Source organism: Pseudophryne corroboree, chromosome 7, assembly GCF_028390025.1.
Source record: "Pseudophryne corroboree isolate aPseCor3 chromosome 7, aPseCor3.hap2, whole genome shotgun sequence".
Lineage (NCBI taxonomy): Eukaryota > Metazoa > Chordata > Amphibia > Anura > Myobatrachidae > Pseudophryne > Pseudophryne corroboree.
The window spans coordinates 438,156,711-438,173,255 of NC_086450.1; the positions used below are offsets into that span (position 1 = coordinate 438,156,711).

Below are 16,545 nucleotides of genomic sequence, written 5' to 3' on the forward strand. Positions count from 1 at the left end.
AGGACCTAACAGTGCCGCATACTATATAGTATATTATTTTTGCAATGAGGGTAATTATAGTTTTAATGAATATAATTTCCAGTTTGTTTTTTTGAGAAGAATATTTACATAACGGCTGCTTTCAGTTCTGCCTGCCAAAATTAAACCGGCAATTATATTACATGAAAGGGTTCAGTAAGGAATGCCGGTGTCTGGGATCCCAACGTACTAAATACTGACGTCCTGATCCCGATTGAGATGAAGCTGACAGGGGTGAGTTTGGAGTGCTATACAGTCTCCCCTACCCACCTAACCCTAACCTTCTCCTACCCACTTAACCCTAACCTTCCCCACCCACCTAATCCTAACCTTCTCCCATACATGCCTAAACCTAACCTCCCGTTCCCGTTGCCTAAACCTAACCCTCCCTCCCTGCAGCCTAACCCTAACCCTCCCAGCAGCCTAAACTTAACCCTCCGGGGCGCAGCCTAACCCTAACCCTACTCCCGCAGCCTTAACCTAGCCTCTGCCCCCATGGCTTACCCCTGCAGCGGCACGCTGTGTGTACGATTGGTATTCTGGGTGATGGGAATCCGATCCCGGGATGTTAACCTATTTGGGATGCTGGTGTCGGCAATTTGACTGCCGAGATCCCGACAGGCGGGATCCTGACTGCACCTAACATGAAAGACACCTAGTTTTGCAGCTAATATTATTGCTTGTTTCAAATTTCTCGGGCAGAACCGCTGAAATCTGTTAAGTAAATACACGCTTAAGAGTATTCCATAAAGGACTTGACCTGAGCAGCAAGTCTGTTCTGCTTTGACAAGAGTCTCATCTAGAGTCTGGAAGCTTATCCCTTACATAGATGAGGACGTGTTGTAGAGTTTCAGCCCTTACACTCGGATACGCTTGGAGAATTGGTGCGGAGATGGGTATCCGGACTCCAGGTCGACAACAAAAAGGTCGACACACCTTAGGTCGACGCCAATTGGTCGACACACCTTAAGTCGACATGGACAAAAGGTTGACATGGACAAAGGTCGACAGGAACGAGGTCGACATGGAAAAAGGTCGACATGAGTTTTTCACAATTTTTTTCTTTTTTGGAACCTTTTCATACTTAACGATCCACGTGGACTACGATTGGAACGATAATCTGTGCCGAGTGAAGCGGAGCGGAGCGAAGGCACCATGCCCGAAGTTCGCTCGCCATGCGAGGGGACGCGGTGCACTAATTGGGGTTCCCGGTCACTACGAAGAAAACGACACCAAAAAAATCATAAAAAACTCATGTCGACCTTTTTCCATGTCGACCTTGTTCCTGTCGACCTTTTGTCCATGTCGACCTTTTGTCCATGTCGACCTAAGGCGTGTCGACCAATTGGCGTCGACCTAAGGTGTGTCGACCTTTTTGTTGTCGACCTGGAGTCCCAGACCCGCGGAGATGGACAAGGATAAGGAGAGCACAGTAATGGTGTGTGTATGGCAGTACAGCAGGGGTGGACAATTATTTCAGCTGGGGGGCCGCTTAACACTTCCAGTGAATAGTCGAGGGCCACACACAAAATAACTTGTAAATCGGATCTGAACTGCGCATGCACCGCAGTCCCTACCCCCCTTCCCCTGAACCTATATAGCAGTCCCTCCCCCCCTGAACCTATATAGCAGTCCCTCCCCCCTGAACCTATTTAGCAGTCCCTACCCCCCTATCCTAAGTCTATATAGCAGTCCCTACCCCCCTTTCCCCCCACCTATATAGCAGTTTTTATCTCCCAACCCTCCCCTGAACCCATATTGCAGCTTAAGTACAGATCCATTTCAGGTACTGGCTGGGCAGGGGGTTTACCTTTTTTTCACAGTGGAAGATGATCCGCTGCCTGATCCCCGCTGCCCGTGCTTCACTGAGTCGCTGCTGCTGCCCGCTGCCCGGAGTCACTGCTACTGTCCGCTCCCCGGAGTCATTGCTGCTGTCCACCGCTGGCCACTCCTGCTGTGGCTCCGCCCCCCATGCCGCCCAGCGCATGACATCACAGAGGAAATCCTGGTCAGCAGACCCTGTGACGGGACCTGGATTTCCTCAGCGGCGCCGTGTCTGGCAGCAGTGTAGCGCAATGACAAGCGGCTCAGCCAGTCGGGCCGCTAGTCATTGCACACTGATGGGAGACAGCGGGCCAGGCAGGATCGGTTCGCAGGTTGCATGTTGCCCACCCCTGCAGTACAGCATGCCCCTATCAATGCGCAGTAATAAGACGCATCTGCGTCCAAAGATACAGGTAGGCTTCTTAGGATTCATATATTTTGACGGTACTGGAAACCTGATGATAAGTATGCTGACTCCTGCAGCGCTGTCTAGCAGCTTCTGATTGGCTGATAGCATAGAGGGCCCGATTCAGACCTGATCGCTGTTGTGCGAATTTGCAGAGCGGCCTATTATTGAATGACTGCGCATGCACCGCAATGTGCAGGTGCGAGCCGAAACAGCGACAGGATGGTGCGGAAATTTTGATCGCACTGCGTACGCAAGGTGATTGACAGGAAGCGGACGTTTGGGGATTGTAACTGGCCGTTTTCTGGGAGTGTCAGGAAAAACGCAGGCGTTCCCAAGTGTCTGGGTGCAGCACGGCGATCAGGTCTGAATTAGGCCCATAATCCCTTCCAGACGACCATGCTTCGTTAGCGTTGCGGCTATAGGTCACAGCCATCTAGTCGGATATATTATTGGCCATTTGGATTACTGCAACATTATTTGTAAATGGACACATGACAGTTTCCAGGCTGCTGGAATTTAATTATATTTTATTTGTATTTGTTAAAAGACACTACATTACAGCGTATCGTGCAGGAATAGATCTGGAATTTACACTGTCAAGCCGAATGTCTACTGTCTAGTTGGGTGAAAGAAGTCAGTGTAGAAATTTGTAACGCTGGCAGGGACATGACGATATACAGTATTTTGGGTTGGACAGATCTTGAGTATTTGTGGGCTACATGCAGAAGCAGGCGCTGTATTCCCTACATGGATATAAAATGTGCCCATACACCTCTCGCATCGTTTGTCCAGGTGTTAATTTGCCCCCTTGCTCTAAATTTGCTCCGTACTGCAACAGACCAGTTGCATGGGAAGTGTTTCTGTTCTTTGTGCACTTATAGTAGGGTAGTTGGTCAAGGACATAATGCCTGATTCAGACCCGGACGGGATGCAGTGTGCATGCGCCCCCGAAGGTTGCTGCTGCCAGATGCAGATCGGAATTCCAATAGGCATTCCACAGGGTACGGCCAATGTCCGCTTGATGGTGCAACTATTTGTGCACTGCAGCGTGTTAGAACCGCAGCCGGTGAGAGTCTCAATAGACCGCCCATTGGCTGCGGCATGAACATCATTTCACAGTAGCGTCTGCGACGTGCTGCACATCTGAGCTAAACTCGCACTTTTGACCAAATCGCATCCCGTTACATTCCCCCCTTAGTATCAGGTCTGTATTGTCACCAGACCTCGCAGGCAGAGTTTTTTTTTACTAAAAGCTGGCCCTGCATTAGGGTTGTGAGTGCTGGCACCAACTCGCACCTCCTCAAAGTGCAAGAAAGCGCGAGTTGGAATTTGCCTAAAAACTTGCACCGCATTGCGGGGGTAATTCAGACCTGATCGCTCGCAGGCTATTTTTTTAGCACTGCTGCGATCAGGTAGCCGCCGCCTACAGGGGAAGGGGGATTCGCTGTGCAGGGCTGCAAACGCTTGTGCAGAGAGCTGCACAGCTCAGGACTTACCCGCTGCGGTGAACCAGGACGGAGCTGACGTCAGGATCCCTCCCTGGAAATGGCCGGGCATGCCTGCGTTCCCACGGACACTCCCTGAAAACGGTCAGTTGACGCCCATGAACGGCCTCTTCCTATCAATCTTCTTGTGATCGCCGGAGCGATCGCTTTCTTCGTTAGATCCGTTGCTCCATTGCGACCCATACGCACTTCAGACCTGATGGCACCGCTGCGAAAAACGGCAGCGTGCGATCAGGTCTGAATGAGGGCCGACATCCTGCCCACAGTATTTTACTTATTATTTTATAGTGTTTTTTTGTATATTTCTAATTTTTACTTAAAAAACAAAAACAACTCTCTTTTTTGTATGAATCTGGACCTGATGAGCGCGAGTTGAGTAAGACAGGTTATGCTGTAAGACTGCGCTGACCACTGCCGGCCAGTGTCGCCTGTGAGCTGGCCGTCTCTCATCTGTTCCAGTGACTTTCTTTATTTTTATAAATAGCCAAAAAGATGGGGTTCCGGCAGACGGAATGCCACTGTCGGTATAGTGACAGCCGGCATCCCGTCTGCCGGGATGTCATATGTATTCCCAATGGAAATATAGGGCCTAATTCAGACCTGATCGCTCCTCTTTTTGCAGACGGCTGCGATCAGATAGCCGCCGCCCATTGAGATTGAAAACCCGCCCCGTGCAAGTGTGCGAATGCATGCGTACGCCGTGCGAAAACTTTGCCAGACAGCGGACATCTGCAAATCCGTTCGCAACTCACTCACCATTGAATGATTTTTCCAGTCTGTGCGTAGCCCAGGACCTACTCCTACAGTGTGATGAGGAGAGACTGATCGGGGCCGGAGCTGACGTCACACACCCTCCCTGAAAACGCTTGTGCATGCTTGCATTATTCCTGGCACTCTCAGAAAACGGCCAGTTACCACCCCCAAACGTCCGCGTCCTGTCAATCACCTTGCGTACGCCTAGCAATCAAAATTTTTGCACCATTCTGTCGCTGTTTGGGCTCACGCATTGCGGTACATACGCATGTGCAGTTGTTCGATAATCAGCCGCTTTGCAGTTTCACACAACAGGATCAGGTCTGACTTAGGCCCATTGTCATGCTATACAATGCTGTCCTACCCATCAGCCATGTTCTTTATAGCAAGCCATTTTTTCCCCACAATCCTACGAATGCTTCATTTTATTTAATAAAAAGCTTTCTATTGTTTCTGATAAGTCATAAGAGGGATGGTGCGGGGCCTATAGCACCTCTTTGGCTTACAGTTATTTGGGCCCTGATAATAGGATCTGCGGCACATTACTTTAGCTGAGTTCAGCCTTTCCTCAGACATGAGTAATGAGGCAATATATTGCAGAATGCAGTGCACACATCGTAGTCTTGGAACAGCTGTGACCGGGAAAAAGTGGGAGCGAAGCCCAATCCAGTCGTGCCTCCGCTAAACAGCCAAAGGGATTGGGTCGGCAATGCACTAAGGCTGCTTATTAATCTATAAACCGTTTGTGGAACAAAGAAAACAAGACTGCTGCTTATATTGCTCAGAGATGACTTTAATACACAGATTTGCAGAACTTTGACTTGATCATTGCAGCTGCATCGGTGAGGTCATACCCCAGACGTCGGAACTCACTGGCCCTGTCCTGCGGCTGAAACTGCGCAGTGTCGCTAAGCGCCTTCCCTCGTTGCTTGCTTTTCCATGTAACGGTACAGCATTGTTACTGTCTTGGAATGATAGACTTGTACGTTAAGGTCGCATTTAATGAGGTGCGTATTAAGGTTAATTGGAAGATTAGCAATCCCACTTGCAGAAGACCCAGACTTGCATGGGAATTAGCTTAATCACCTGTCAGGCTTGTATACTGTGTTTATAGCCCAGGGTTGAGTGTGATGTGCCACCCTGGCAATTACGGTTTATATAGCATGTAAATGCGGCTTTGCTGTGGGAATACTCAAGACAATTATACAACGCACACTGTTTATTCTGGGCTGGAAGACGAGGTTGCCTGCTTTCAGTTCTACTTACACATGTGAACAATCATTTTGCATCAAACACAGCAAAAGCGACAAGATGACGGATGGGAAACGCTCTGCACATTTGCGCCGTACTGGTTCCAGACTTACCCCCAACTTCCAGAGGCTGGTGGGAGATGTGGTCTCCCAGGATTGTCAGCTTTCAGCTGGTAACGGAGTAAAGTGCAGGCTAGAGGGCTATATGTGTAACCCTGGAAGTGTGTAAGGTTGCCCATCACTGCCAACAACAAGGAGCTAATAATTAGTATGTTAACAGCAGCGTGGAGTATTTAAGCCTTTTAACTTACTCCTGTTTCTCCATTTGTGGGCAGTTGGAATGATAGAAGCTGGGCCAACGTGTCGCCAATGAAAGCATTAACCTGGGCACAGTATTCAGATGATATTGCAATGGCCGCATATTGAATGCCCCAGTGCTACACAGCGGCAGTATGAAGATGTTGTTTAGAGAGGCGAAAGGAGCATCCAACTGAGGCACTGTGTCTGTTATCAAATACCGCTTTTTGTATACATTTATGTATACCGGGCTCAGCTCTGTATAGCTCCTTGTGTTTAATGCTTTGTTATGTCTCTAGTAGTGCTCTGAAATCCTCCCCAAGGAGTGTGTATGTGTGTGTGTGCGCGCGCGCTTGTGTATGTATGTGTGTGTGTGTGCGTGTGTCTATGTGTGCCTTAATTGAAATGCAAGAGAAATCTTTGGAATTACAAAATTGCAGCATCTCTGCCACCAAATGGAAGGTTTAGTGCGCCTTCCTTATTGCTCTGTAGTAGTTATTATAATAATAATAGTGTACTGTGTAGAAAATGATTTCCGTTCTGAATCTGCAGCGGGTGCTTTCATTTGAGCGTATGTGGAATGCCTGTCCTGCTATAAGACCTAGTGTATTCTGCGGACGTAAGCAGATAATGTTCTTGCTCTGTAATCACCACTACCCTCTGCGGGGGGCAAGGAATGGAGATGTTACTCTGGTGCATTATGTACAGACATGATCATGTTTTTATCTTCTGTTTCAGAACAAAGTGTTGAATGTGGATGGTGTTAAAGTTAAGCTACAGGTAAGAGGATTTGTGCCTACAGTATATATCACCCTGTCTATGCCAATTAGGGCTTTCTTTAACACATTATACAATGAACGCTAAACACATCCCATGAATATATATATTATATACATTACTGGTAGGCTTATACCATACGTCTGCTTTAGGCTGCACTGGTCAAGTCTGTCGCCCCCATACAATGGATTCAGCCATTGCGTGGGCTGAGCTAGTGCTCATGACTCCCAGACGGGAGGGCCAAGTAGTGAAGTAATTTGCATCACCCTGGCACCACCACGGCAGCATAGTGCTACCAATCATGGCATCACGCAAGGGTGTGTGTGGGGGGGGGGGCATGATGATGTAATTGGCATTGAAGTTGTGAAATTCTACGGTATAGGATTGATGAGACTGCAGACTACATTGGTTCACAAGGACTCTGTAGAATCTTGAATTTGGGACATCACTGGCTGCCGTCTCATGAATCAAGTGGCTGCCTGCACCATCCTCATGTGCACAGTATATCTCTATTACTGATAGCTAACATGCATGTTTTAAATGTAGCCGTCGCCTAAAGCCATCGACCTCCGCACGGTGAAGGTAGCGATGTTGATTTGGACCAGTATTCTTAACAATGTGGTTACATTTCACTAGGAATGATTAGTGGCTGCGAATGTGACTACAACATGATGGCCGCCTCTGCAGTCAGTCTTACTCTAGCAGCTGTGACTCCCTCAGTGTGTGCAGACTTTATCCTCTATCTCCTTCACCTTACAGATCTGGGACACCGCTGGACAGGAGAGATTCCGCAGTGTCACGCACGCCTATTACAGAGACGCCCACGGTGAGTACTTCACACAGCATGTACAAGTATCCGATCAGTGATCATTACCAGCCATACAGTCACTGTAATCCTTTCTGCAGTATATATATATATATATATATGTGTGTATATATATATATATATATATATGTGTGTATATATATATATATATATATATATGTGTATGTGTATATATATATATATATATATATTTTAAAAATAGAGAAAATTACTGCGCCACTTGTGTTCACCAACGTTAGATATAGATAAAAACAATATTGATCTGACACTCCCTAGAAATTTAAAAGGGCGTCTGCTTACCCCCTAACAGGGATGGCGGTTCCCTGTGTAAGAAAGTTACATGTAGTTGGGGGGAGGGGGTTTAGCGTATGTAGTCACTGCCAGATAGCCCAACGCGTTTCGTCCCTTGATGAAGTCTTAAGGACGAAACGCGTTGGGCTATCTGGCAGTGACTACATACCAAGTTAAGGAATCCTTTTTTACTATTTATTCACTTTTAACTGGTATTTTATAGTTCTGTATGTATAGTTTTTATCCCATTTTTTTAGAAAAAGTTTTTCTGTCATTTTTTTTTTTTGAGAAACAGTTTCTTGTCATTTTTTAAATTGTACACACTAATAAATTGTATTTTACTTTGAAAATATTCACCTAAAGTGTGTTTTTTATAGACACCATTGGTCGCTAAACCCCCTCCCCCCAACTACATATATATATATATAGTTATTACTTATTTCTTTACATTTGTTCTCAGCTCTATATAGCATGGAAGCTATGTGGCTTCTGATTGGCATTGTGTACACTCGTAGGGGCCACTGCTTATGCATCTTCTGCAGTAGTCATGTCTGTGCCTTTATGTTATTGTTGGTATCAGCCCTTCCTTTGGTGCACAAGCACAAGGACTGGGATTCCCACTGTGAGCGTCTTCAGACACTACTATTGGTCGTACCAGTGAGCATGCAACAGCCCCATGCTTGGTGCAGAATCTGCGTCAGAGTGTGGCCAATGTCTGCAGTTAAGCATCTGATTCTGCAATCACTCCTGCGACACTCCCATGCCACGCCCATCAGAGTGAATATATCTGCTACCTCCCAGTACATTCTTGAGATTCAGATTCATGCGCAGTCACAAAAATCCCTAATTTACGTGCACATCGGGCATTGCGTGTGACGGAGTATAAGCCCCGCAATATCCAGAATAGCAGGCAGGGCACTATGTCGTATATGAACTTCTACACTTTCTGCCCTCCGTCCCCACATGTCCAATGTAATCAGCCTGAATACTTACTATTGGTCGGTAAGCCTCTATTACTCCAGGTCTTCATAGTGTAGCATATACAAACCAGGTGCGAGATCTGCTTCTGTCAGGTGCACTAGGGGCCTTATTCAGATTTGTACTTAAACTCGATGATTTCCTTTCAATCCGATTGTTCTGGGGCTGTGTATGTGCAGAATGGTTCTTTCAGTATTGCTCACTTCCTAGCAGTGGTGCTTCCATATAACATAACCTGAGCAGAATCATTTGTGAACACTCTTTCAGACTGCAGTGTATTCTGCTCAGACTCGGGGAAAACCCTGGTCATGACCAAGGTGGCGGATCCTGGTCACATAACCCGGGTCAACCCATTCACACCAACACTTGGTATGAAAGGGGTATTAGTGAGCTGGGTTCAACCTATTAATTCACAGGAACTGTTAACATTACTGGGGCATGAGGTAACGAAGTTCCCGTTCCTCATACCTCACTGATGTACCGCGTCCACATGTCCATTGGTACGGCCATGAAATGTCCGGCTCCTCTGTGAGTAGGTATGAGGCTATTTTAATACACATCTCTTTATCTGGAAGTAGACCTGTAGCCAAAGAGCCTAAATGTAGTAACTGTACAGATCTACAGATAGAGATGTATTTTATTTCCAGCGCTGGCCAATCAGAGGAATAAATGTGATTAGATACATAGAGCAAACACTTGTGTGATCTGTATCTCTTGTTGTCTCTCCCCAGCCCTGCTTCTGCTGTATGATGTCACGAATAAGAGCTCATTCGACAATATCCAGGTAAGGCCGATTTGTTTGTAATGAAGACCTGTCAGGTTTTGTGAAAGGGAAACACTTTGTATTATGCTCTGTGCACTATGGAATAAAGCAAATTCCTCCTGTGCCCCGCCTGCCCCAGGAGACAGTGTCATGTGTATCAGCGAGCACTAGCTGTGAATGCTGTATGCCATATTCAGAGTCCGATACAGTCCACGCACTGCCTCACCCCCCTGAAGATGGTGACTCCTGCACAAGTTATGTATAGTTCTCCCTAGGGGCAGTGTGGGCTGCTGTGCAGACCACATATTGCATGGGAGGGGCGGCTAGCACATATGAACAGCCATGCAGAGATGTATGTAACATATGTGCTTGCTGCCTTACCTTGGGGATCAACAGCGACGTGCGTTTCACAATGGCCACTGCACCTGGGGTGCAGCATTCGGCTTCACTTCTCTTTATAAGCCCACCCCCAGACTCCTGTGAACCAAGCCAATGGGAGCCCGGGGCGTGAATTTAAAAGGACAAGTGAAACGGAAATCTGCGTCCTGGATGCAGTTACTACAGTGAAACGCGCGTCGCTGCGAATCCCCAGGGATAGGCAGCCAGCACATATATTACATACAACATTGCACGTATGCTTATAGGTGCTATCCAGCCTCCCCATGCAATGCTGGTATGTGCTGCAGCCCACGGTGCTCCCAAAGCCCGATTAAGACCTCATGTGCCCTAACCAAGATACTGTTAAGGCACCTCAACCTTTGATTAGCAAAAAAACCCCAAAAATATAAAAATAGGCTAAAGTATTCCGAGGCCCTCAGTGAGCGCTTGGCCCTCGGCAGGATCCCAGTGGTCACTATGTGTATGTATGTGCCCCTTATCTCTGTGCAGGCACATCCTTCATCGCTGCTTATCACACCAATACAGGATGTCTTAGTGCAGCAATGTATTACAAAGAGCTTAGGATAGTGCTGATGGGGCAGGTAGTGGCTGCTGGACGGCCGCGGTGCGCATACGTGAGCTCTGAAAACGTAGCAACATTTCCAAGACAGCGAGCTGCACAAGCTTATAGATTGTAAGCTTGCGAGCAGGGCCCTCCTACCTCTATGACTGTTTATTACCCAGTTTTGTTTTAATCATTGTGTCCAATTGTAAAGAGCAACGGAATTTGCTGCATTGTAAAAGAAACTTAATAAATAAATAATAAGGAGTTCTCAGGCCTGTAAGTAAGCATAGCCGTGCCATCCTCAGATGCATACCCTCCAACACTGCCCAGCTGAAAACTGGTACAAAATTAAAAAAGGGGCGTGGTCACAGGTAAAGGGGGCATGGCTAAGCTGCGCTCCCATAGGCTTCCATAGTAATGGGAGACTCTGAAAACCGTTACAAGGACCCTTTTGGCGGGTACATACCATAAAAAAACGGCACCGTACCGGCCAAAAAGGTACAGTTGGAGGGTTTGCCAGTGGTGCGATGTGTTATAAACGCGTGGTAAGTGGCCATCACATCTTCGCCATTATTAAGAGAAACCAAAGGAACCGCTGAAGAAATCCCCATCTTGTTAGTGGACTGCCTTTTATTAAATTTTGGGTAATCTGTAGAAACTGGGTTTTTTTTCATTGAAGACCCTGAAAAAAAGGGTTATAACCACTCGATACAGTCAGCAAGAAAAATGTCCAGAAAACCCACATGCCTTCTCAGCGTGCAGTGCAAGGCAGTGGTGAGGAGATACTTGGCTGGAGGATGAGACTGTCCCCAATATCTATGTGTGCGTATAATATATATATATATATATATATATATATATTTAAAAGTTCTGTTTGAATTATTTCCTTTGCTGTTTATTCTACTTACAGTTTTTTTCTTTACTTGCGTGATATTTTACAGTATTGTCACTTGTAGAGCCCGTTTCTAGCTAGTGTATTATAAGAATAAATGATGTGGGCAGCAGGAGTGATGCCGCCTGATGCTAGGAAGAGGCTGTTAGTTTGCAGAGCTAAAAGTGCGGGACTCCCTGCCAGCGAGGCGCTGCGTTCCCTGGCTCCGTGGACAAGGCGCTGCAGGGAGAGCTGTCTGTGAATAATAGTCTTTATTTAGAGCACTTAATTGCTGGTATCTGCAGCTGACAGGAGCCTGCTCTGCCTCAGGGTATTACAGCAGAGCAAAGCCCGCCACTGTACTCCTCTCCCCCCCCCCCCCAAATATAATAATGAGATGGTAAAAATAAGCACCTTTTACAGGGCAGTTCTGGCACTCACTGATATGATTCCATTAACCATTAATCTGCCGGAGGTCTTACCCATTTTGACACCTTAGGTGGCCCAGACATCATATAACACACAAAATGCATACTCACCCTAAAGCTCGAGTCGTTATACACAGATCGCGCGCTCACAGAAATGGCAAAGCCGCATATTGTAAAAATAAATAACATTTTAGCAAACCTCGATTCCTGTGGTTGATATGTCGCGTAACACAGTTTAACGCCACGTATTATATACCCTTACACTTTATATACCCCCTCACTTTATATACCCCCTCACTATATATACCTCCACACTTTATATACCCTTAGACTTTATATACCCTTACACTTTATATACCCTTACACTTTATATACCCTTACACTTTATACACCCCCACACTTTCTATACCCCTCACACTTTATATACCCTTACACTTTATATACCCCACACTTTAAATACCCCAACACTTTATATACCCCACACTTTATATACACTTATACTTTATATACCCTTACACTTTATGTACAGTACCTCCACATTTTATATACCCCCATACTTTTTATAACCTTACACTTTTTATACCCTTACACTTTGTATAGCCTTACACTTTATATACCCTTACACTTTATATGCCCTTACACTTTATATGCCCTTACACTTTATATGCCCTTACACTTTATATACCCCCACACTTTATATACCCTTACACTTTATGCAGTGGGGATTGAAAGTTTGGGCACCCCAGGCAAAAATTCATTTTAATGTGCAAAAGGAAACCAAGGAAAGATGGAAAAATCTCCAAAAGGCATCAAATTACAGATTAGACATTCTTATAACATGTCAAAAAAAGTTTGATTTTATTTCCATCATTTACACTTTCAAAAGAACAGAAAACAAAAAATGGCGTCTGCAAAAGTTTGGGCACCCTGCAGAGTTAATACCTTGTACTGCCCCCTTTGGACAGTTGAGACCTGGCAGTGTCATGGATTGTTCTCAATCATCGTTTGGAAAGACCAGGTGATGTCAATCTCAAAGGTTTTAAAAGCCCAGACTCATCTGACCTTGCTCCAACAATTAGCACCATGGGTTCCTCTATGCAGTTGTGTAGAACACTGAAACTGAGAATAGTTGACGCTCACAAAGCAGGAGAAGGCTATAAGAAGATAGCAAAGCGTTATCAGATGCCCATATCCTCTGTTCGGAATGTAATTAAGAAATGGCAGTGATCAGGAACAGTGGAAGTTAAAGCAAGATCTGGAAGACCAAGAAAAATATCAGACAGAACAGCTCTCAGGATTGTGAGAAAAGCAAGTCAAAATCCATGTTTGACTGCACGATTCCTTCAGGAAGATCTGGCAGACACTGGAGTTGTGGTACACTATTCCACTATAAAGAGATACTTGTACAAATATGGTCCTCATGGAAGAGTCATCAGAAGAAAACCTCTTCTACGTCCTCACCACAAAAATCTGCGTTTGAATTTTGCAAATAAACATATAGACAAGCCTGATGCATTTTGGAATAAAGTTCTGTGGACCGATGAGGTTGAAATAGAACTTTTTGGCCGGAATGAGCAAAGGTACGTTTGGAGAAGGAAGGGCACAGAATTTAATGAAAAGAACCTCTGTCCAACTGTTAAGCATGGGGGTGGATCAATCATGCTTTGGGGTTGTATTGCAGCCAGTGGCACAGGGAACATCTCGCGAGTAGAAGGAAAAATGGATTCAATAAGATTCCAGCAAATTTTGGACGCTAACTTGATGCCATCTGTGAAAAAGCTGAAGTTAAAGAGAGGCTGGCTTCTACAAATGGATAATGATCCTAAACACACCTCAAAATCCACGGTGGATTACATCAAGAGGCGTAAACTGAAGGTGTTGCCATGGCCTTCACAATCTCCTGACCTCAACATAATTGAAAATCTATAGATAGACCTTAAAAGAGCAGTGCGTCACAGACAGCCCAGGATTCTCAAAGAACTGGAAGACTTTTGTAAGGAAGAATGGGCGAAGATACCTCAAACAAGAATTGAAAGACTCTTGGCTGGCTACAAAAAGCGTTTACAAGCTGTGATACTTTCCAAAGGGGGCAGTATAAGGTATTAACTCTGCAGGGTGCCCAAACTTTTGCAGACACCATTTTTTGTTTTCTGTTCTTTTGAAAGTGTAAATGATGGAAATAAAATCAATTTTTTTTTACATGTTATAAGAATGTCTAATCTGTAATTTGATGCCTTTTGGAGATTTTTCCATCTTTCCTTGGCTTCTTTTTGCACATTAAAATGAATTTTTGCCTGGGGTGCCCAAACTTTCAATCCCCACTGTATACCCCACACTTTATACACCCTTACACTTTATATACCCTTACACTTTATATACTCCCACACTTTATATACCCTTACACTTTATATACCCCACACTTTATATACGCTTATACTTTATATACCCTTACACTTTATGTACAGTACCTCCACATTTTATATACCCCTATACTTTTTATAACCTTACACTTTTTATACCCTTACACTTTGTATACCCTTACACTTTATATACACCCACACTTTATATACCCTTACACTTTACATACTCCCACACTTTAAATACATTACACTTTATATACCCCCACACTTTATATACCCTTACACTTGAAATACCCTTACACTTTATATACCCCACACTTCATACACCCCCACAGTTTATATACCCTTACACTTTATATACTCCCACACTTTAAATACCCCACACTTTAAATTCCCTTAAACTTTATATACTCTTACACTTTATATACCCCCATACTTTATATTCCCTTACACTTTATGTACAGTACCCCCATACTTAATATACCCTTACACTTTATATACCCCCATACTTTATATACCCCTACACTTTAAATACCCCAACACTTTAAATACCCTTACACTTTATATACCCCCACACTTTAAATACCCCAACACTTTAAATACCCTACACTTTATATACCCTTACACTTTATATACCCCCACACTTTAAATACCCTTAGACTTTATATACTCTTACACTTTATATACCCCCATACTTTATATACCCTTACACTTTATGTACAGTACCCCCATACTTTATACACCCTTACACTTTATATACCCCCATACTTTATATACCCTTACACTTTATATACCCCACACTTTATATATCCTTACATTTATATACCCCAACACTTTATATACCCCCACACTATATATACCCCCACATTTTGTATACACTTACACTTTATATACCCCTACACTTTATATACTCCCACATTTTAATTGAACCTTACAATTTATATACCCTACCTTTCATATATCCCCACATTTTATATACTCTTACACTTTATGTACTCTTACACATTATGTACAGTACCCCCACATTTTATATACCCTTGCACTTTATATACCCCCATACTTTATATACCCTTACACTTTATATACCCCCACAGTTTATATACCCTTACACTTAATACACCCCCATACTTTATATACCCTTACACTGTATATACCCCCACACGTTATATACACCCTTACACTTTATGTACAGAACCCCCACATTTTATATACCCCCATACTTTATATACCCTTACACTTTATATACCCTTACACTGTATATACCCCCACACTTTATATACCCTTACACTATGTATACCCCCACATTTTATATACCCTTACACTTTATATACCCCCATACTTTATATACCCTTACACTGTATATGCCCCCACACTTTATATACCCTTACACTTTATGTACAGTACCCCCACATTTTAAATACCCTTACGCTTTTTATACCTCCACACTTTATATACCCTTACACTGTATATACCCCCATACGTTATATACCCTTACACTTTACTTACACTTTATATACCCTTATACTTTACTTACACTTTATATACTCTTACACTTTATATACCCCCATACTTTATATACCCTTACACTTTATATACCCTTACACTCTACTTACACTTTATATACCCTTACACTTTATATACCCCCATACTTTATATACCCTTACACTTTATATACCCCCATACTTTATATACCTTTACACTTTACTTACACTTTATATATCCTTACACTTTATATACCCTTTCTCAGTTTATACCATCACATTTTCTATACTCTAATATTCTTATATATGTATTATTTATGTATTTTTATGGAAATGTCAGAGTTGCAGCAAGCTTCCTATTGCTAGTGATGGACACCAGTGAGGGATGGGAGATTTCTCACATACAGTATATCAGAGAGCCGTGCGTGCCCCAGGGTGCAGTAACCCCAGGGAATTGCTGACTGAAGTGAGCAGGAAAATGCTTGGGTTGTAAGTCTGAGGTTAGCGGGCTGTGGTAGCGCATGGGCCTATCAGTAATGTCCTCAGCAGCCAAAGGGTTAAGCCACATCCCTTAAGTTATGGCTAATTAGGAAAAAGCCTCTATTATTTATCAAAACGTATCCGTCTATGGGAATAAAGATTTCTTTTTTTAATGTTTTTTTTCTCTTTGTATTTTGTGAAAAACGTTCCTCAGTATTCTGCAGAGCCGGGAAGAAAGGAATGGCCTTGGGTAGCAGCCGAATTAATGGGGCTGTGTGTAAGGCTGAGCTT

The 16,545-nt window shown here is 44.2% G+C and overlaps 1 protein-coding gene across 2 annotated transcripts in view; it reads left to right on the forward strand.

The window, feature by feature from the left end:
• RAB26 (RAB26, member RAS oncogene family) overlaps positions 1–16,545 on the forward strand; it is a 481,534-nt gene that overhangs the window by 295,069 nt on the left and 169,920 nt on the right. For both annotated transcript variants that reach the window (XM_063934909.1, XM_063934908.1), the window contains exons 3-5: positions 6,795–6,836; positions 7,593–7,659; positions 9,660–9,712. In XM_063934909.1, the coding sequence (XP_063790979.1) occupies positions 6,795–6,836; positions 7,593–7,659; positions 9,660–9,712 (162 nt within the window). The remainder of the gene's footprint in view (positions 1–6,794; positions 6,837–7,592; positions 7,660–9,659; positions 9,713–16,545) is intronic.